The sequence below is a fragment of the Saccopteryx bilineata genome, chromosome 4 (genome assembly GCF_036850765.1).
Source record: "Saccopteryx bilineata isolate mSacBil1 chromosome 4, mSacBil1_pri_phased_curated, whole genome shotgun sequence".
In the NCBI taxonomy this organism is placed as follows: domain Eukaryota; kingdom Metazoa; phylum Chordata; class Mammalia; order Chiroptera; family Emballonuridae; genus Saccopteryx; species Saccopteryx bilineata.
In genome coordinates, this window is record NC_089493.1 from 89,270,458 (window position 1) to 89,294,138 (window position 23,681).

Genomic DNA, 23,681 nt, shown 5'->3' on the forward strand with positions numbered 1-23,681 from the left:
CTGAGGAGGAAGAGAAGCAATGAGGAATGCAGGGGGGGGAAGGGAGATCTAAATAGATGTTCCTCTTGTAAGGTCGGTGGATAATGGGGGATGGTCACGTGGGGAACTCAGACCTGCGAACTTTGGCTAGGACCACCCACAACCAAACGCACCAAAAAGAGGCTTCACAGGAACCGTTTGGAAAAAAGAGATCATCTGCCAGCCAGTGGGATTTCACCACGTCATGTTAGCTTCCCTAGAGGGACCCTTTAAATATTTCCCACACAGTTTAATCTTTGCAACTTCTCTGGCCTCCATCTTTCTTCGGGGCCAGGGAACCTTGCCAGGCAGGATGTGTGCTCTGTACTCAATAAAGCCGTTTGCTATTCCACACTTTGTGGCTCTGGCCTCTTCCTTCCTTCTCGGTGGGGAAAAATACCTTACATTTTGGTGCCGAAACCCGGGAGGAGTTAGAAGTCTGCAAGGACCGCTCCTTTCCCCTCCCCTCCGAGAAAGAACCAGGATCTCCGACCTTCCACCCACTTCGGTGCACGGTGTGGTAAGTCCCCTGCCTCCAGCCTTCCTCTCAGTTCTTTATTTATTTATTTATTTATCTATTTATTTTATTTTATTTTTAAGAGAGGAGAGAGAGAGGGAGAGAGAGAGACAGAGAGAGAGAGAGAGAGACAGGCGGGAGGAGCAGGAAGCATCAACTCCCATATGTGCCTTGACCAGGCAAGCCCTGGGTTTCGAACCGGTGACCTCAGCATTTCCAGGTCGACGCTTTATCCACTGCACCACCACAGGTCAGGCTCCTCTCAGTTCTTTCCGAGACTCCCTGTCCGAAACTGTAGCTACGTCAGGGAAGTTTTTTTCGTCGAGTGAGCATGTGCTTCGGAGACCTCTGGAGCACATTCACTTTACCTTTTCCATCCGTGGCCAGATCTTGAGTTTTTAGGACGCTAATACTCAAATCTGACCACTTCGAGGACTGAGGGCGGCTGTTGGGGCACAGGAATCTCCCTCCCTAAAGAAGAAGAAACTGTTCGTTCTTCTTCTCCGCTGTGGCCAGGCCACAGAACCCACTCAATTAGCCTCCTAAAGGGACTTTTGGTGTTAACACCCTCACCAATTTAACTATTGTCAAAAAAGCTGGGTACTGACTGGTGATCTCTTACATACACGGTTTCTAATTATTCGCGCACCTGTCCTTAATCTCTGTGCCGCCTGTTCCACACCGCACAGGTCTTTTTCTGGCCAGAGAAACCTCACCTAAAACCTCCACTCCTGATCTTTCCTTCTCTGCGGACTCCCAACTCTCTCTCCCTCCTGTCTGACCCCCGGGGGCACCCCTCTCTCGGGACTTTTCTCTAGTTCCTCTGTGGACCTCTTTTGTGCTTGGTTCTCTTCCCTCTGAGAGCCCCCTCCCCTCCTTTTGCAAAAAACCTGTTTCCTGTCCACCACTACCATCTCTTTCTCCTCCCCTGCTGGCCAGGGGCCCCTCCCTTCACTGTGTTCTTAAGTCCCTCCTCCGTCAGGCCTTGCTCAGCCTGGCATTGGCTCTTACATTGGTTTTCAGGACGTCCAACCCCAATTTTCTTGCAGGAAGTTCTGGCCCTGTCCTACCTTTGGCTCCAGCATTTCCTGTGGGATCTGGGTGCCGGGCTCCCCATGAGCCCCCCTCCTCTTATTCCCAATCCCCCAAACCCCTATCTGGAACCTGTGAACACAGCATTTAAAGTTTTTAACAGTCCCAACTAGTAGAAACAGGCCAAGGCTGTTTGCCAGGCCCACATGCAGCAGAAGGTAACGCTCCAAACCCAAACTCTTGTGGCAACCCTGAGACCAGCAGAGCCACCAGCAGCTTGCTTTAAGTGTGGCAAGCAGGATCATTGGTCCCAGCAGGGCCCCTGCCGGCGGCTGCCCACTGAGCCCTGCCCTGACTCCAAGCAGCCCGGTCACTGGCTGAGTGATTGCCCCTTTGGGCAACAGGTTTTTCCTCAGCGCCTCTACATGGAGGACAAGCTGCCCGAATGGGAGGCCAATCCAGCCAGGTGGGTGCATTGCTTGAACTCCTAGGACACGGCCTGGACTCAGAGAACCCAGCGTATGCTGCAACAAGTGGGTAAGTCCATCTCATTTCTGTGGACACGGGGGTTGCCTTCTCTGTTTTGCCATCACACTCTGGAACTCTAGTTCCCTCACAGGTCTCGGTTATGGGAATGGATGGGACCCTCTTCCTTTCCCCCTTTTACACCACTCCTGACATGCAGTTTTGCCTCAAGCTTGCCTCCTTACAGGACCACTGGCAGTCGGAACCACTGGACTCCATCCATCTCCAGTTCACCAAAAGGCTGGATCCTGCAAATTCCCCTATTACTCCTCTTTTTTTTAAATCCTTACAGGACCACATCCGCGAAGTTTCTCCAATCACAGCCACACAGATGTTCCTCCTGACACCCCTCAAAGCCACCGCCTTCCAATCTCCCCCTCCCCACGACGCCCCTATTCAGCAGGAAGTAGCCAGATGAATAAATGGCGCCCCTTTTTCTATTTAACACATTTAACACAAAAGGTCAGAATGTAAGGTCGGTGGATAATGGGGGATGGTCACGTGGGGAACTTAGACCCGTGAACTTTGGCTAGGACCACCCACAACCAAGCGCGCCAAAAGGAAGCTTCACAGGAACTGTTTGGAAAAAAGAGATCGTCTGCCAGCCAGTGGGATTTCACCACGTCATGTTAGCTCCACTTTCCTAGAAGGACCCTTTAAATATCTCCCATGCGGTTTAATCTTTGCAACTTCTCTGGCCTCCATCTTTCTTCAGGGTCAGGGAACCTTGCTGGGTGGGATGCGTGCTCTGTACTCAATAAAGCCGTTTGCTATTCCACACTTTGTGGCTCTGGCCTCTTCCTTCCTACTCGGTGGGGAAAAATACCTTACACCTCTCCCCTTTTCTTTTCAGTTTTTGAGACCTTAATGGGCGATTTCCAATGCTTATTCTCTGACATCATTTAAACCCCTCCATCCTGAAGTTGTGTGATTGATGTGTATATTTACCTCTAGAGCAGTGGTAGTCAACCTGGTCCCTACCGCCCACTAGTGGGCGTTCCAGCTTTCATGGTGGGCGGTAGTGGAGCAACCAAAGTATAAATAAAAAGATAGATTTAACTATAGTAAGTTGTTTTATAAAGATTTATTCTGCCAAACTTAGCAAAAATCCGACATAAAGTACTGGGAAAAGGCCCTGGCCGGTTGGCTCAGTGGTAGAGCGTCGGCCTGGCGTGCGGGAGACCCGAATTCGATTCCCGACCAGGGCACATAGGAGAAGCGCCCATTTGCTTCTCTACCCCCACCCCCTCCTTCCTCTCTGTCTCTCTCTTCCCCTCCCACAGCCAAGGCTCCATTGGAGCAAAGATGGCCTGGGCGCTGGGGATGGCTCCTTGGCCTCTGCCCCAGGCGCTAGAGTGGCTCTGGTTGCAACAGAGCGATGCCCCGGAGGGGCAGAGCATCGCCCCCTGGTGGGCAGAGCGTCGCCCCTGGTGAGCATGCTGGGTAGATCCCGGTCAGGCGCATGCGGGAGTCTGTCTGACTGTCTCTCTCAGTTTCCAGCTTCAGAAAAGTACTAAAAAAAAAAAAGTACTTTTAATTATTATATGCTTTAACTTGCTGTAACTCTGCTTTATAAATTTTATAAAGTAAAGTTACTTCCCTACTTTATAAATCACCATTACTGTGGAACCGGTGGGCGTTTAGAAAATTTTACTACTAACAGAGATAAAAAAGTGGGCGGTAGGTATAAAAAGGTTGACTACCCCTGCTCTAGACAGAGGGATCATGAGCCCCGTGTATGTGAACCTGTGTTCTATAAAGGGTATATAAGACGTAAGAACTCTAATTTCAGGGAGCATGTGTCTTTGGAGCTACTAGCTCTGTGTGCTCTGCTGGGTTTTTTTTTGTTTTTTTTTTGTATTTTTCTGAAGCTGGAAATGGAGGGAGACAGTCAGACAGACTCCCGCATGCGCCCCACCGGGATCCACCCGGCACACCCACCAGGGGGCGACGCTCTGCCCACCAGGGGGCGATGCTCTGCCCCTCCAGGGCGTCGCTCTGTTGCGACCAGAGCCACTCTAGCGCCTGGGGCAGAGGCCAAGGAGCCATCCCCAGCGCCCGGGCCATCTTTGCTCCAATGGAGCCTTGGCTGTGGGAGGGGAAGAGAGAGACAGAGAGGAAGGAGAGGGGGAGGGGTGGAGAAGCAGATGGGTGCTTCTCTTGTGTGCCCTGGCCGGAAATCGAACCCGGGACCCCTTGCACGCCAGGCCGACGCTCTACCACTGAGCCAACCGGCCAGGGCTCTGCTGGTTTTTAAATAAATTCTCTTTTCCTCTTATAAAGTTATCTGAGTGTGTATCCTCCGTTGGGTCACTTTCCTGCAACAGATACAGTACTTAGAATTTCCCAAGCAGTCATTAGCGGTATGATGCAGGACAGAGGTGAGGCAGGAAAGTTAGAACAGGCAACAATTTCCTCAAGCCCTGCCCTTCCCTTTTCTGTCCTGGAACACTGTGGATGTGACTTTTACTGACCACCTGCCCCTACCCTTTTCCTTTTCCACAATTTCACGTAGTTGAGACAAACAAAACTGGTCTCCACCAGATATGACAGCCATACTGACCTAAAAGTGATCAACAGGGTCATTATTTCTTTATAATAAATTTGCATTGTGGCTTAAGGACCACTCCACCTCCCAAATCGCAATGACAGTTCTGGGAGGACCAAAAAAGAAATCTCTATCTGGAGAAAAGGGACAAGGACGTCTTGTGAGCAGTCACCCCACCAGCGTCAGAAGTGGATGACCACCCTACCTCCCTCCTTCCTACATTTAATAAAAACCTTCCACCCAGACCCCATCTGGGGCATCTCATTCTCTGAGGTCGCCCTCCCTCAATTGAGTACTGACTTTCACTTTACTACATCTACTGTGCTTTGCTAAATCTTGCTGTCTCGCTCTCAATCTTTCTGTTTGTTCTCATCTTGTGTGGCGATGAGAACATGGACCCCAGGATGGGGCAGAGGAGGGGAATCAGGCCTCCATTGACCTCCCCTGGTGCCACACAAGCACTGAGGTCATGTGTATTCTAGCAGATTTATAATCTAAAGTAAATACAAATAAGAATGTACATGGCATGTAGAAAAAATTTTTTTAAATGCAAGGTATCATAAGGAAAGGTTTAAAAAAACAACATTTTGCCCTGGCCGGTTGGCTCAGCGGTAGAGCGTCGGCCTAGCGTGCGGAGGACCCGGGTTCGATTCCCGGCCAGGGCACACAGGAGAAGCGCCCATTTGCTTCTCCACCCCTCTGCCGCGCTTTCCCTCTCTGTCTCTCTCTTCCCCTCCCGCAGCCAAGGCTCCATTGGAGCAAAGATGGCCCGGGCGCTGGGGATGGCTCTGTGGCCTCCGCCCCAGGCGCTAGAGTGGCTCTGGTCGCAACATGGCGACGCCCAGGATGGGCAGAGCATCGCCCCCTGGTGGGCAGAGCATTGCCCCATGGTAGGCGTGCCGGGTGAATCCCGGTAGGGCGCATGCTGGAGTCTGTCTGACTGTCTCTCCCTGTTTCCAGCTTCAGAAATATAAAAAAATAAAAATAAAAATAAAAAAACAACATTTTTTTAAGCAAAAAGTCTGAATTATATTAGTTTATTTGATGGAACATTAACTTCAGCTTCTGAAGGTATTAATGCCTGAACAAGATAGTCATTATTGCTAATTCTAGGCACTGTATTATGCAGCAGATCTCTAGGACTATTCACATTATATAACTGTAACTTTATGCCCACTGAACCGCTCTTCAGTTTTCCCCTCCTCCCTTGACTATTTCCTGCTCTGTAAGTTTGGTTATTTTAGACACCTCACATAAGTGGAATTCTGTTTGTCCTTCTGCAACGAACTTATTTCATTTGGAATAATGTCTTCCATGTACATCCATGTCACAAATGGTAGGACTTGCTTCTTTTTTTAAAGCTGAATAATATTCCATTGTATGTATATAACACATTTTCATTATCCATTTGTCTGTTGAAGAACATGTGGGTCGTTTCCTTATCTTGTCTATTATGGATAAAGCTTTTTTGCACTTAAAATTTTCATAAGAGGGTAGATTTCTTGATAAGTGTTCTTACCACACACACACAAGGACACAAGGAAACTTTGCAAGTGAGGGATATGTTTATTATTTTGATTATGATGATGGTATCACAGTATACACACCTGTGTACATGTTCAAACCCATCAGATTGTATGTATTAAATAGGTGCAGTTTTTTTATTTTAATTATACTTCAATAAAGCTATTAAAAATTGAGATACATTTAAGATAATCTGCAAATGGTATAATCAGAATTCTTCTGGGTCAAATCCTAATAAGGATAACTTCCAAGCAGCTACCCATTTACCAGTCATAAATTGCAGGGAAGGATGGAAAGAACTCAGGACAAAATATCCTTGAAAGTTGTAGCTTAATCCATTTGATGCCACTATTTTCAAAAGACCTAAGTGTGAATAATGAACTAACCTATAAATATGAATATCATATCTCATCTAGAAATAAACAGAGATGACCATGGTATACAAAACTCTCTATTGAACTTAATTATTACTTGAGTTTTGGTTATGAAAAGTCTTAGGGACCTATAAACACCAGGGAAAATAGCTTTACTCTTCTGCAGCCAATCATCTAGTAAAAAGTAACATGCACAACATAAAAAAAAGAATTTTAAAATGTTCAGTATGCTACTTACACATTTAAGTTTAAAACTGCTAAGTTCTGGGCCTTCCTAAAAGCATATATAAAAATTAAAGATTTCAAAATCTTTTCCATAGTATGGTTTTAGAATCTCAGTACATTCAGTATTGAGTAAATTGTTTGTAGCCACTATGTAAAACAGAATGAAGGTTTCTCAAAAAAAATTAGAATAGAACTATCATATGACCAAGCAGTTCCACTTCTAGATATTTACTGGAAGAAATCCCAAACATTAATTCAAAAAGATATATGCTCCCCTATGTTCATTACAGCGTTATTTATAATAGCCAAGATATCAACCTAAGTGTCCATTGATAAACAAATGGATACAGAAAAAGTAGTACATATGTACAATATAGTGTTAATCAGCCATAAAAAAGAATGAAATCTTACTGTTTTGAAAACATGGATAGATATTATCCTGGAGGATATTATGCTAAGTGAAATAAGTCAGAGAAAGACAAATATATAATTATACTTATATATGGAATCTAAAAAACAAAATAACTAAAATATAAGCTCATAGATACACAGAACAAATTGGTGGTTGTGAGTGGAAGGGGAGTTGAAGAGATGGGTGAAAAAGGTGGAAGGTACAAATTGCTGGTTATTAAAATAGTCACAGGGATGTAAAGTACAGCATAGGGAATACAATCAATAACATGGTAATATCTATATTTGGTGTCAGATTGATATTAGACTTATGGGATGATTATTTCATAAGGTATTTAAATGCCTAATCACTATGTTGTACATCTGAAACTAACATTGTATGTCAACTGTAATGAAAAATAAATTTAAGAAAAAAACAACTCTTTGAGGACAGAGACTGCTTCTCCCTTTGTGCTTAACATCAATAAGCATATAGCAAGTAATCTGTTGTCTCACTGCTGAGACTCTCATTTCTCATCTTATTACTGAGAAACAATGACATACTTAAATAGAGAACTTTAGACATAGCCTCAATCATACCTGTTAGCAGTCATTGGGATGTAAAACCACATTCTTAATATTCCAATAAATGTTTTGGGAAACTTTCTTGATATATGACTTTTAGAGTGCTGTATACTTGGACTAACAGGAGAAAATAAATTTCTGTTAAATTTGAAAAAGAAAAAGATCTCATACATTCAACATTAATTTTGAAGCTTTCTTTTTCTTGGTTTTTTTTTTAATTATTCATTATAGAGAGGGGAGAGAGAGTGAGTGAGAGAGGTGAGAGAGAGAGAGAGAGAGAGAGAGAAGGGGGGAGGAGCAGGAAGCATCAACTCCCATATGTGCCTTGACCAGGCAAGCCCAGGGTTTTGAACCAGCAACCTCAGTGTTTCCAAGTTGACGCTTTATCCACTGTGCCACCACAGGTCAGGCCTGAAGCTTTCTTTATATAAACACTTGTTAACAACTTAATTGTTGAATGTTGAAGCAAATACATTTCCTTGGTATCTTTAAACATTTGTCTTATTGGCCCTGGCCAGTTGGCTTGGTGGACAGAGTGTTGGACTGTTGTATGGTCATCTCGAGTTTATTTCCTGGTCAGGGCATATAGGAAAAGCAACCATCTGCTTCTCTTCCCTTTCTTTCCCTCTTCCCCTACCACAGCCAGTGGCTCATTGGTTCCAGTGTCAGCCAGAGCAGTGAGATGATAGCTCAGTTGGCCCCAGCATGTCAGCCTCAGGCACTAAAAAAATAGCTCAGTTGATTCCACCTTTGGCCCCAGACAGGCATTGCTGGGTGGACCCCAGTCAGGGTGCATGAGGGGAGTCTGTTTCACTCTCTCCCCTCCTCTCACTTAAAAAAAGAATTTGCCTTATAGTGATTGTATATGTATATGTATATTTCTAAACAGTCAGTGTTACAGTGTACTCGGATTACTGCTAATAGAGATTACTAGAATGTACTGGAGGAAGCTTTTTCTTCTATATAGTCAGCTGTTGCTTTTTTCTTGAAAGAAAAGATGGATCAAGAGATAAAAGTAGCAGACATGAAACTCACACCACATGTGATATGACAAATGGGGGTGTGCCAGCTGCTACAAGCACTTCATGAAAGCTGTGTACATTTTATAAATACCTTCTAATTAAAGTATTTGATTTCAAAGATATAATGCAGTTCCTCAAATATCACACTAGCCAACAGCTGAATTAACATTTTTTAAATATTAATTTTATTTAAACACAAAATTTACACTGAGTCCCCCCATATCAGTCACCCCATATTTTCAAAGAATCATTAGGTCCCACTAACCTAATAAAGATAACAAAAAAAAGCCAGGTTATTTTCATTTAGTTCTAATTACAAAATTATATCATTTGTCCAAGAAAAACTTAAGAAGATACATGGTGTAATACTAATCTTAAAACATTAGCTACTCTCTTGAAGATTACACAAAGCACATGTTAATTAATATAATCATTTTAGCTATCATTATTTAATTCCAAATTTATGTCAATATTTAATTAAGAAAATAACTAATATAAATAATGCACCAAAGTAAAATTTCTAGTTATCACCAGAAATTTTAAAGCAAACTTCAGCTATTTCATATTTTGAAGATTTGTCAAATGAAGATATTACATATATTAATCTAACTATATAAATTCTGACAAGGCAGACATGATATTTTTTGAAGTCTTCAACTATTTGTTTATTTGCTATATCATTCACATAGCATAAAATTCAGTATCTGAATTTTTGCATACAACGCAGTGGCTTTTAAAGTGTGTACTTCAGCCTGACCAGGCAGTGGCACAGTGGAAAGAGCGTCAACCTGGGATACTGAGGACCCAGGTTCAAAACCCCAAGGTTGCCAGCCTGAGCGCAGGCTCGCCAGTTTGAGCACAGGGTCACCAGCTTGAGCATGGGATCATAGATAGGATCCCATGGTCACTGGCTTGAACCCCAAGGTCACTGACTCAGATGGAGTCTCTCCCACTCTTCCCTCCTCCAATTAAGGCACATATGAGAAAGCAATCAATGAACAACTAAGGCGCCGCACCACCAGTTGATGCTTCTCATCTCTCTACCTTCTTGTGTTTTCCCTGTCTCTCTCACAAAAGTAAAATAAAGTATCCACTTCAGTGCCTTTTAGTATAACAAAATTGTACAATCGTTACCACTAAATTTTCCAAAATATTTCATCACCCCAAAAAGAAATCTCTCAGGACCACCTTCCTGGTGGCACAGGCCAAATCAGAAATAATTGATTAATTAGACTAAGGCAACAATAAATGGCCCTGAATCATTACTATTATTCTTTTTTTTTTGGACAGAGAGAGAGAGAGACAGAGAGAGGGACAAATAGGGACAGACAGACAGGAAGGGAGAGAGATGAGAAGCATCAGTTCTTCGTTGCGGAATCTTAGTTGTTCACTGATTGCTTTCTTACATGGTTCTTGGCCGGGAGGGCTATAGCAGAGCGAGTGACCCCTTGCTCAAGCCAGTGACCTTGGGCTTCAAGCCAGAGACCTTTGAGCTCGAGCCAGCGACCATGGGGTCAGGTCATTGACCCCATGCTCAAGCCAGTGACCCTGCACTCAAGCTGGATAAGCCCACACGCTCAAGCCAGCAACCGTGGGATTTCAAACCTGGGTCCTCTGCTCGCCAGTCCAACTCTCTATCCACTAGGCCAGTGGTCCCCAATCCCTGGGCCGCAGACCGGTACCATTCTGCAGAGAAAGAATAAATAACTTACATCATTTCTGTTTTATTTATATTTAAGTCTGAACGATGCTTTATTTTTAAAAAATGACCAGAGCTCTGGCCGGTTGGCTCAGAGGTAGAGCGTCGGCCTGGCGTGCGGGGGACCCGGGTTTGATTCCCGGCCAGGGCACATAGGAGAAGCGCCCTTTGCTTCTCCACCCCCACCCCCCTCCTTCCTCTCTGTCTCTCTCTTCCCCTCCCGCAGCCAAGGCTCCATTGGAGCAAAGATGGCCCGGGCGCTGGGAATGGCTCCTTGGCCTCTGCCCCAGGCGCTAGAGTGGCTCCCAACGCCCCGGAGGGGCAGAGCATCGCCCCCTGGTGGGCAGAGCATCGCCCCTGGTGGGCGTGCCGGGTGGATCCCGGTTGGCGCATGCAGGAGTCTGTCTGTCTCTCCCCGTTTCCAGCTTCAGAAAAATACAAAAAAAAAAAAAAAAAGACCAGATTCCCTCTGTTACATCCATCTAAGACTCACTTTTGACGCTTGTCTCAGTCATGTGATACATTTATCCGTCCCACCCTAAAGGCCAGTCTGTGAAAATATTTTCTGACATTAAACCGGTCTGTGGCCCAAAAAGTTGGGGACCACTGCACTATGCCACCTCCTGGTCAGACAATACTATCATTCTTAAAACCCTAACAGATTTATTTTGTTTCAATCACTGGTCATCTTTTATGTAATAGTTGAATATTTAAAATAATTAATTAGAAGGGTACTAAAAATTTTCTGTTGATCTGTTTTGCTGTTAATTGATTGAATAAGTGTGAATCAAAGAAAACAAAAACTACACCAGACTAAATCACCAAAAATTTATGTGCAAAGTTTAATTACTATTCTTTAAAACAAATATTTATATGGTACTTTGTGAAAGCAAATGAACATAAAGTGTGATCTTAGAGTTAAAGACTGGGGAATTCTGTGTAGTTAGTAGTTACAAAAACACTAATACACTGCAGGAAAATGATCATTCGATAATAGTCAGTGACCTCAATTGTAAGAAAAATAATCCTCCCTTTACTCTGTAGAAAAATATAATAATCTTTTTAAAAAATTTATTTATCTTGCCTGACCAGGCGGTGGCGCAGTGGATAGAGAGTCGGACTGGGATGCCAAGGACCCAGGTTCGAGACCCCGAGGTCGCCAGCTTGAGCATGGGCTCATCTGGTTTGAGCACAAGCTCACCAGCTTGAACCCAAGGTCACTGGCTTGGGCAAGGGGTTACTCGGTCTGCTGAAGGCCCGTGGTCAAGGCACATTTGAGAAAGCAATCAATGAACAACTAAGGTGTCGCAATGCGCAACGAAAAACTAATGATTGATGCTTCTCATCTCTGCATTCCTGTCTGTCTGTCCCTGTCCATCCCTCTCTCTGACTCTCTCTCTGTCTCTGTTAAAAAAAAAAGAAAGAGAAAAAGAAAAAAAAAAGGCTGTTAAATAAAAAAAAATTACTGGTCTTTAAGAATTTTTTTTTTTTTTTTTTTTTACAGAGACAAAGAAAGGGACAGACAGGAATGGAGAGATGAGAAGCATCAATCATCAGTTTTTCGTTGCAACACCTTAGTTGTTCATTGATTGCTTTCTCATATGTGCCCTGACCGTGAGCCTTCAGCAGACAAAGTAACTCCTTGCTCGAGCCAGCGACCTTGGGTCCACGCTGGTGAGCTTTTGCTCAAACCAGATGAGCCCGTGCTCAAGCGGGCGACCTTGAGGTCTCGAACCTGGGTCTTCCGCATCCCAGTCCGATGCTCTATCCACTGCGCCACCGCCTGGTAAGGCAAAATTTATTGATTTTTAGAGAGAGAAGAAGAGAGATGGAGAGAGCAACATTGATCTGTTGCTCCACTCATTCATGCCGTCATTGATTGGTTCTTGTACATGCCCTGACCAGGGATTGACTTGCAACCTTGTGGTGTCAGGACTACACTCTAACCAACTGAGCTACCCAGCCAGGGCTAATCTTTTTTTATTTAAAATTTTTAAAAATTTTTCCATTGACCTGAGAGAAAAAGAGACAGAGAGGGAGAGGGAGAGAAGCATTAATTTATTGTTTCACTTAGTTGTTCATTTAGTTGTGTACTCATTGACTGCTTCTCCTACATGTTCTGACCAAGGGTGGAACCCACAACCTCGGTGTGCCAGGTGGAAGCTTTATCCACTGAGCAACCCATCCAGGGTTCCTCTCTTTCTGCATAGGATAGTAGGCTGATCCTAGGAATAGGATAACATTCATATTTATATATATATGAATATGTGTGCATATAAATTATTAGCTTTACCTACCTCTATTACTATTTCTCCATTTCTAGCATTAAATTTCCTCCAGGACAGAAAGTAGAGTACTTCCTAATGAAGAATATAGAAACTAAAAAACAATTATTTAGGTAGAAGAGAAAATTATTCATTTAGAAGCACCTCAATAAATAGATTCTTTGTAGAAAATGTTCTAAGAAAGAGTCAGGTTATTAGGCAATGATTTATTTGGCTAGAGCTGAATCTTAAAAATCGTATCTTAGCTCTAGTGTGACTCAATATTGATGTATTGCTTAATGTTATTATATCAGCTTCATACATAAGGGCTGACAACTGCTTAGAAAGTTATATTTGATAGAGGAAATACACCACAGTATAAAAGATGAAATTTTGTTCCCAAAAACTAAAGATGATTTTTAAAAATCTACATGTTTTTTCTTTCAAAATATAGAAGTTATAGTTTTTCCTTATAAGCTCTCCTTCTAACATTAAAAAAAAAAGGTAATGATTAGCAATGGTCAAAGAAAACAAAATCCTATACTAAGAATGCTTCAAAAGTAATTTTCACAGAATATATTTTTTTGGCCTCTTCCAATATCCCCAAAGAGATCAACAGTACTGCTAAGAACATATAGTTTTAATAGGCAAAAAACTGTTCAGTTATCTTCAAGCTTTTCCAATGTATGTAAAGTAGGAAACAATGCACTAAATATCAATATGTAGACTGTGAATCCATTTGTATTACAAAATGCATACACATAGGAGAAAATCTAGGAGAGACATAATGGTTCTGCTAGGTGGATGCAATTATGGGTATTTAATTTACTTCATTATTCTACTTTCATAAGTAGGTATGAACTACTTTTGTAACTTAAAAAAGAACTTATGCTATTTCACATGATTTTTAATAATTTTAAGATAAAAGCACAAGAGAAACAAACACTAAAGGGATACGCTCAATTCCACATACCTTTGCATTTATTCATAAGAATTAAATGCCTACTAATTGTCAAGCTCTGTGCTGGGTAATGGGGCTGTGACATGAGTAGCCTCTAATCTATGAAACTATCAATCTAGCTGGGAAGATAGATAGTAAGCATTACAAAACAGATAGCTAATATTAAGAGAACAAGGTTGAGAGAGGAGAGTTGTGGCCAGAGACCTTTAATAGCTGAAGAGGCTTCAGAAAGGGCTTCCCAGAGGAACTGTATTTACACTGAGGCCTGAAGGTTAAGCAGTAACTTGTGTGAACTTGAGGGTCAAGAGTGTTCAGGCAAAGGAAGCATTTGCAGAAAAACTGTAATGCTTTCTGGAAACTGAAACAAGTTCATTCTAGCTGGAGCACTGGAAGGGTAGGTGTTGTGTGGATAGATTGTAAACCACACTATTTAGACTCTCTCTTAAGAGGCTTTAAGGAGCTACACAGTAAGTTTTGTGCTTTACAACTATTGCGGGGCAGCATGTATGGAGACTAGGTTGTATGAATGAAGGACCAATGTGAGAGTTAGGAGGTTGCTGTAATAATGTAGAATAAGACGATGGCAGAAAACATGGAAAGATGTAGAAAGATAAATTTTAGCGGGGGTGTTTACCAACAGGATTTAACTGATTCGGAGATTATTCATATGTTTGTGGCTTGAAATTTGCTGATAGTAAGGCTGTGCAGTAGAAATTGAAACTCAGGATCCAGCAAGAACATATTTTTTTGTCTGTGTGTAGGGGTGGCGGGGAGGGTTTGGGTTGGCTTTGTGGAGGGAAATGGAGGAGAATGAGGTCAATTGTAGATATATTGAATTTAGGATGTCTACAAAATATCTCAATAGATGTTGGCAGTAGGCAATTACATATATAATTTATGAGCTAAGAGGTTTAGGGCAAAATTTGCATTTGAGAAGGGTAAATGTTCAATGTTTCCTCAACCTTTAAAAAAATCCATGTCTACTTGCCCGACTGGTGGTGGCACAGTATAGTGTTGACCTGGGTCCAAAGCCCTGATGTCACCAGCTTGAGCACAGGTTCACCAATTTGAGTGAGGGGTTGCTGGCTTGAGCTTGGGATCATTGATATGACCCCAAGGTCGCTGGCTTGAAGCCCAAGGTCACTGGCTTGAGCAGAGTCACTGGCTTGGCTAGAGCCCCCTGGTCAAGGCACATATGAGAAGCAATCAATGAACAGCTATGAGTTGATGCTTCTCATCTCTCTTCCTTCTTGTATCTCTCTCACACCAAAAAAAAAAAAAAAAAAAAAAAAAAAAAGCCTGACCTGTAGTGGCTCTGTAGATAAAGCGTTAACCTGGAAAGCTAAAGTTGTTGGTTCAAAATCCTGGGCTTGCCCGGTCAAGGCACATAGAAGCAACTACTATAAGGTGATGCTTCTTGCTTCTTTTTCTCCTTTAATGATTTCATCATCTATTCCAGTGTCTTTCAATTGCCAGTGTGCCAGAAATTATGTGCTGGTCCGTTAAAGAGTTAACCACACTGATGCTCTATGAAGATTACAGACTTTAGATTCTATTCTAAGTAGCTGGAAAGGATCCTGGATGGCTAAGGGGAAAAGATAAGCCTCTTCTAAGCCTTTTAAGCTTTAGAACCTACCTAAAAGAAAGGTATCAACCTTCATTTCTCCTGGGGTTGTTGAGGCTAAGCTGCAGTTGTACAGAGAGGAACTGGTTAGTATATCATGGGGCAAATTCACAGGTGAGTAGGTCCTCATTTACCTGTTCAACTAATTTTATACAAAGGACTCATGAAGTGTTTTCTTTCACCTTTTTTTTTTTTTTTTTTTTTTTTAATGGAAGTAGAAAAGAAAATGGATGCTAACTCAGCTCCTGACTTCTGGAAGGTGATGTCTAATTCTAGTCCAGACTCCATGTTAAAAGTTTGGTTGATAGATGCAATGCAATTCTAGAAGCAAGTAATTCTGGACTGGCCTGTGGTGATGCAGTAGATAAAGCATCAACCAGGAATGCTGAGGTCACTAGTTTGAAACCCTGGGCTTGCCCAGTCAAGGCACATACGACAAGCAACCAATGAAAAACTAAAGTGAAGCAACTATGAGTTGATACTTCTCATTCCCCCAACCTCCTCTCTCTGCAAAATCAATACATAAAAATCTTAAAAAAAAAAAAAGGCAGTAGGCAGCAGCAGGTAATTCTGGCAAATCAGTATAATCCAGAACATCCAAGGCAACTCCTTCTTACCCTACAAAATACTTTGAATCAACTCTTCTCAGCTTCACAACAGAAGCTGAGAACACAATCCAGAGTCACAACAGACTTGCCCGGGTCCAGGACATTAAAAAAAAAAATCCTGGTTTAAACCTGAATAAACAGACAGAATATTGTAAAGCATAAGAATCAACACAGTTCAAGTGTATTTAGAGGCTAAATCCTTATTCAGATTCCTGGCATTTCCCTCCTGAAAACTTCATAGTTCGGAAGATGATAGTTTGTGTATCAGAAACTTCTATATGATAAACTCTGCTGTGGAAAACACTGGCAGCTGTGGGGCTGTCCATTCACAGAACTGCTGGTACACAGTAACTGTCATTTCTTTGTTATACGATTAATTACAGTCTATAAAAGAAAATACCGTAGTATCTACAGTTGACCCCAGAACACCATGGGTTTGAACTGTGCAGGTTCACTAAAATGCAGACTTTTTTCAATACGTACTGTAAATGCATTTTATTTTCTTAAGATTTTAACATTTTCCTTTCTCTAGTTTACTTTATTGTAAGAACCCAGTATATAATACATATTACATACAAAATATGTTAACCAACTGTTTTGTTATTGGTAAAGCTTTCAATCAACAGTAGGCTATTAGTTAAGTTCTGGGGTTGTCATTAGTTTTATGTGAATTTTGACTGCAGGGGCTTGGGGAGCCAGGACCCCCAACCCCTGCACTGTCAAGGGTCAACTGTACTATGTTTTGTGCTTAATTTTTACTGAAGATTGATTTTAGCAGATAGTATTAAGCCAATAATCTGACCCAAAGAAAATTATAATGACTACAATATTTGAAATAGTATTATTATTTTTTGAAATATTATTTTAAGTACAGCATTGGAAAATGTACTCAGTATACTGGGTATATGATATTCAGTATTTATTTTTATTGTTATAGTTGGTGTTATCATTGACTCAATCAAGCTATACTACAAATTAGAAGCATACAGTGTTTAGGGAGGAACAATTTATTCTATACTCCAGTTACAGAATAAAAATTGAGGTGGAAGAGTGTGTCACAAAGTTTTAGGACCATTTTCACAGCTAGAAGAACTGGAAATTAAAAGGAAAAAAGTCACAAAGAAATAAATACCTACCAACAAATGTCCAGTAATACTTTTTCCATCTGAAATAATCCAGAAAATAAAACTTTGTACTGAAAGAGAAGTAGTGCATCCAAATGGGTCACTCCAGTGAGTTAGCTGCTTGTGATTCTATTTATTTTTTTTCCTTGAAATCAACAAAGACAACTGACATTACTATCTTGTTCTTTGATAAAGGGAAGTGACTAACAAAATATTAACTTAAATTTTTTCAGGTTCCTTGACTCATTTAAGTAACTAAACATTTAAATATGATTTCTATCATCAGTATTTAATAGCTAATAATTATTCAAATGACCCATTACTGTTAATTATATTAATAACTTGCCAAACATAGACATGTTCTAAGCCTGGGAAAATTACTATTTGAAAGGCCAGAAATATAGCCTTGAGCTCACATAACAATTTTTAAGGTTAGGATATGACATGTACCTAGTATGTTTAGAGGATAGATAAGGATTTAATTTCTCAATAGCCTTTAATTCAGCGCTAACATTAATGATTCCCCAAAGTGGATATAGATATTTATATCCAAATTCTCACATCTTAGGACTCATTTAAAAAATCTGTGTCAATTACCTTTGAAATTACTGCCAACAGATTAACTTTAAAAACCATCTAATAATGCTCGTTTCCTAATTTTTAACCCTTATTCTGATCATGATCACTTATTACAAAATCCACTTATTTTATTCCTAGTAGAAACAAATTACTTGATTATAACCCTCTGACCTCAATAACCTACCCATCCTTAGACTTGCAAAGTTCAGAACAGAAAATCTAAGAAGGGAGAAGAGGTAGTAAGGCATAGAGACCTTGGGTAGGTAGGCCCTCAGTTCTGGATACTGCTTAGCAGCACAACAAATGAGCAATGACAGACAGCAATTGTCCTAATCTAGGTCAATACAGCAGCCAAAATACTTTGTAAACACTTTCTTTGGCTCTTTCTGGAGATCAACACTGTTCTGATTAAATAGCATGCTAAGAGCTTAATAGCAACAGAACTGTTCAATAATTTATCTTATCCAAGTCTTAAAATCACCCAATACTAATCATAACTCAGTCACTGAGAGAGACAGGTACTAAGGCAAACTACAAAGGCCAAGAACAGAAATTAGGAGTGTGTGCTACTAAATAATCTTTGTGAGCTAAAGATGTTGCTTCATATAACTCCAAGTACATAAAACGGAGTATCTACTCTCCTTCAACAAACCCAAAGTTAGGCCAAGAACTCGCTGTTTACAGGATAGTACATTTTCTTACTATGTTTCATTTGTATTTGTAGTTAATTTTTATTGAAGTTTGATTTATTAAAGTTTAATTTTTAGAAGATACTGTTTAGTGTTCTTACCCAGAGGAAATTATAGCGACACAATATTTTAGATATACTATTTTTAAATATTATATTATTTTAAATATTAGAGTAAGTCTATAGCATTAGATATACCAATTATTTTAGTTATCTATTCGAGGTGAACAGTTTATGCTAAGCTATACACACCATTTTCCTTGTGACCAAAAGCTGAATTTGTGAAATGGATACCTAAGAAAAGGTGCAATGTGTAGCCATGAATAGTTCTGTGTATGTGTGTAAAGTTAATAAAGTTATAAAAGGATCAAGCTCCTGTCCTTAGCCTCACTAGCACCATGCTCTGAGTTAACTGGTTCAAACTGTTAGATAAAAGTGATAACTGAAGGAATAGGGACAAAGAAAGGTTATATTTCATCATCTTAAGGTTTCACAGAGATGACGCAGGTTTCCGATTCAAATTCCCACCTCCTGAAAAACAACTTCTTAAGTAACTCAACTCTCAAATCACAGAAGTGTGGTAATCTGAAATTAAATGAAAGATTTAAGAAAAGAGCCAATTGCTACAATTGATGTTCACTATGAAGAATACATAGCTATATGAATATAGCTACACAAAAGGAGAACTCAGTAAAAGATAACATTTTTAATATTTTTAAAGGCCCTGGCCGGTTGGCTCAGCGGTAGAGCATCGGCCTGGCGTGTGGGGGACCCGGGTTCGATTCCCGGCCAGGGCACATAAGAGAAGCGCCCATTTGCTTCTCCATCCCCGCCCCCCCTCCTTCCTCTCTGTCTCTCTCTTCCCCTTCTGCAGCCAAGGCTCCATTGGAGCAAAGATGGCCCGGACGCTGGGGATGGCTTCTTGGCCTCTGCCCCAGGCGCTAGAGTGGCTCTGGTCGCAGCAGAGCAATGCCCCGGAGGGGCAGAGCATCGCCCCCTGGTGGGCAGAGCGTCGCACCTGGTGGGCGTGCCGGGTGGATCCCGGTCGGGCGCATGCGGGAGTCTGTCTGACTGTCTCTCCCCGTTTCCAGCTTCAGAAAAAAAAAGAAAAAAAAAAAATGAAAAAAAAAATATTTTTAAAGCAAGAGAATGCTTGTTTAGTATCCACATCAGTAGTTGCTGATTGGGTAAATGTTAAAGACTTACATTCAAGTGCTTGAAGGATTACTGCATAGAACTTTGATACTAAAAAAAATCTTTGCTCATATGCCTCTCGGGCCCATTAAAGATGAGACAATGTACAAATCAATTGTGGTACTTAAATCCCAATCATTTTCAAGACAGGCTAAGGTATACAGCTGTGAAGACATTCCACAAGTGGGTTCATTGACACCAAAAATGGTATTTTAATAATAAACGCCTCACATAGTCTGCTGGCATTTCATACCAACCACTGGAGGAGGTAGTAATATAAAGTGTTGGAATTTAAAATACAAGGTCAGCACTAACTGTAAACATTTCTAAAGCATTGTGTGTAATTCTTTAAATCATAATGTAGTGAAAAAGAATTAGAATTCTTATAAAACCAGATTTTTAAAAAAGCAAAAAAAAGGAATATTTTGTGAATTTACTCAAATGAAAGGAGCTTAAATGACACAGAACTGAAAATATCAGAAATCTATACAATAGAAAGTGAATATAAATTAGCCAACTCTATGAACATTTGCAGCTAAGCACTCATACAATACATATCCATTTTTTTTTCCTTTATATAGGGATAACACACACATACATGACATGATTCTGGCAAAAAAAAAAAAAAGATATTAAAAATATTCTCAAGTTTTAAAGATAGTGTGGAATAAGTTTTAACATTCTACACGAATGGAAACACCTGATTTAATTCCATGATTTTCATGCCAGAAGCATGGCTGGTTTTAATTTTTTTTAAACATATATTGGTATCATATACATTGGTTTATTAATAATTAAGGCATTTTGTATACACAGTATCTCAGTGTGAACAAAAAACTTTTAGTATTGATTATTTGCTACAATGTGTTAAACTTTCAAAGTCTTTTCAATATATGAAAATAGCTGCACACATTTGAATGTTTTCTTATAAAACACAATCTTAACAAAAGTAATGATGATTGGTCTTTGTGGTTCCTAGGAATAAGTTCTGTTTATTTGTTCACATAGTATAAAGTATATTCTTATTCAGGATTGCATTAAGTTCCAGTAGTTCTTAAACAGTGTTACCACATAATCATATAAATCCCAAATGCAGCAAAGGTGAGCAATCTTCATAGTGCACTTTCACCTCATTGAAGTTGAAGCTGCTCCTTTCAGATATTTTTCCACTTCAATGTGAAGTAGATTGTTAGAGTTTCATTAGTGGTTTCATCATGCGGCTTTTAAAAAAAGGGTTTGATTTCTTCCACATTCCAGTTCTTCGATGAGACTTTTCCGGAAATCATAGTCCAGGGATACTTTGAATAACAAATGCTTTTTAGTAGATGAAGTATTTCAATTCAACTGTAATAAATAAGCATCTACATCCTTAAAGAATAAAACAAAAACATTTCATTAGCTAGTGTAGTAAATATCCATAAACATAACCCCTTTTCTTTCCCTTTTTGTCACTTGATTCACCTTAGTTGGCCTTTGTACTTTTGAGGGTAAAAGATGTGTCTTACTCAACTTTTTTTTTTTTAATTTTTTTCTTTTTATTTATTCATGTTAGAAAGGGGGGGGGAGAGAGAGAGAGAGAGAGAGAGAGAGAGAGAGAGTGGGAGAGAGAGAGAAGGGGGGAGGAGCAGGAAGCATCAACTCCCATATGTGCCTTGACCAGGCAAGTGCAGGGTTTTGAACCGGCGACCTCAGCGTTCCAGATCGAGGCTTTATCCACTGCGCCACCACAGGTCAGGCCTTACTCAACTTTTTAATCTGCATTTGTTTAGCACCGGGCCCACCACACAGCATGGGCTCAATAAATGTTTGCTAAGTGCTGAGTAAATGGTTTGGTTCCAGTGATCAAGCAATCTTGCCTTTATAGCTAGGCAAGATCATTAGGTCATTCACAGCAATTCCTTCAGTTGGATGATAGCCTATCTTTCTGATTTCCACCATCAAGATTATAATTGAGGGTTTAATACTATAAAAGACCTTATCATAGTTTAAGGAGCTTTCACAGAACTTTTAATCACTCCAAATTGTCTTTATCTTAATCTTTTGTTCACAATAAAGCTTCTCTCGTTATAAAAAATTACACTCAAAAGCAAATTTCTAAGGAAAAAATAATTTTCAGATTTATTACCAAGAATATAAGATCACTCCAGAACAACATGCTGTATCATGTATGCTCTTCAATTATTCCATTGTCTTTCAACTTTTACACTTCATTTTCCCGCCATTATCAAAAGAACAACAGAAAAAACTTCTGGGAAATTGATTTGTTTATTAGATTATCATCATTAAGAATTCTACAAAGTAAAATTATACACAGTGGTAATACGTATGCTTAATATATCATTTTGTTTCTTTTCTTGAAAAGTATCCAAGAAGATTTTTACAAGTAAGTATGTAACATAAATCCTATTATTTAGAATATAATTTTTAAAATTAAAACACACTTTTATGTTTCTGGTCCATTTATGATTAGCAATATGCTCAGTAAAAGGGTGGAAACATTTAGCAATAATTTTTTCCTGCAATTATATGTATTTTATATACAAATGTTTTCTGGTTTAAATATTAAAATTCAATGTACCTTTTCCTTTAAGAGACAAGCAAATCAATAAAGATCAATATCAAACTCATACTGTGATTTAAACAGTTTTACTTTCCCAAAGAGCATATTAGCAAAAGTCACATAAAATATAATGCCCCTAAATCATTTCATGATTTCCTTATCCCAACTTTGGATGTCCTCCTTACCTGGATTTTTAACTTTCAAATATTTTTCTTTGATTGAAACTAGATCATTAAACAACCTCTAGCACACTATTCCTGTGGCTATATCTGGAGCATATGCAATGGCCAATTCTTGTGCTCTCTGCTGAAGTCACATTCATATCCAGAAGCCCCAAAGCGTTTGCAAATATGAAATTGACTTTAGGCCTTACTGAATAGCACTGAATTACTTTGCCTAAAGATTTGAAAGAGGTCATTTATAAATGCATAAAACTAACATATTATTTCTAAATTTTAATTAAGCTTAAATATGGATTTTAACCTTCCACTTTTAAGCTTACATATAGATTACCTTAGCTATATTACCAGTATATCCTGGAACCAAAGTAAGATGGTTTTCTTGTTCCCATAGTCCACTTAATTGTTGTTTTAAAATCTGAATATTTCTAGAAGGAAAAAAGAAAAATGAGAATGCAAATATGATATAAACTTTGGTATTAAATACATTAAATGAAAATAGTTTTAAAATTTTCAAGTATTTGTCAGAGAAAATTATACTATTTGAAGTCAAGCAACTCTTTACAATAGTACATGCCAATCACAGAAATAAAAGGTTACTTAGTTGTTAACGCACATAAGAAAAGGAGGCATTTAAAGTATTTAGACAACTTGCTCTTGGGTATGAAGTGGAACATTTTGAGAGTCCAAAAAGAAAACTATAAACTTTAAGGAGACTTTTGGGAGATATTTTATGTAGCTTCATAATAATCTGGCTTATTTGGTAAAATATCTACATATTTTCACATCAAGGCAATACTCAAATTATGATGACTGTAATATAGTTTTTAGAACTGCAATCATCCACAGTGGATTCTGAGGTTAATGTCTAGGAAGCCAAAGGATCCTACAGGATGCCTCCATTCCTGTGCCTCATTACTTATTCCACCAGAGGCCACCTCTTTTTGTCTCCTTTATTCATTAGAACGAGGGTTAAGCCACTGTGTGCTTTTTCCTTCTAACATGAAGAGTAGGTTTCTGCTAGAGGAAGAGACACAGGGGGATACTGGTTTCTGGAATTCAACTTCTATGTGTAATTTTTATATATGAACACTGTCCCAATTTAATATTTCTCTGAAAATGAAGAGAAGAAATATTATATACTGATTATCATGGAATAAAATTATCACCTAGTTTAAGCTACTTTTCTGGAAAATATTTTTTGAAGCATGAAGTTATCTTCAAAGGCATACTCACCCATCATTTATAATCTCTGTTTTGGATGATAGTTCAGACCACCACCTTTTTATGACTGCTTGAAGCCAGTTTAAACCAACTATTATATATCTGAAATGACATTTTGGTATAAAATTCAAGTGTTTTCATCCAAAAAGCTTTTACAAAAAAATGACACTCTACCTGCTCCAAAAAATGCATATATGGACACTGATCTTTCCCCCTT

The 23,681-nt window shown here is 39.9% G+C and overlaps 1 protein-coding gene across 4 annotated transcripts in view; it reads right to left on the reverse strand.

The window, feature by feature from the left end:
- Positions 1–20,205: 20,205 nt before the first annotated feature.
- The window catches only part of KATNBL1 (katanin regulatory subunit B1 like 1), a 50,917-nt gene continuing 47,441 nt past the window's right edge, over positions 20,206–23,681 (reverse strand). For 3 of the 4 annotated variants that reach the window (XM_066277229.1, XM_066277230.1, XM_066277231.1), the window contains 3 exons: positions 23,477–23,566; positions 22,589–22,668; positions 20,206–20,869 (listed from right to left, as the gene is read on the reverse strand). In XM_066277229.1, the coding sequence (XP_066133326.1) occupies positions 20,820–20,869; positions 22,589–22,668; positions 23,477–23,566 (220 nt within the window). In that variant the 3' untranslated portion in view covers positions 20,206–20,819. Of the gene's footprint in view, positions 20,870–22,574; positions 22,669–23,476; positions 23,567–23,681 lie in introns of all 4 variants that reach the window. The other variant, XM_066277232.1, reaches the window with a different exon arrangement.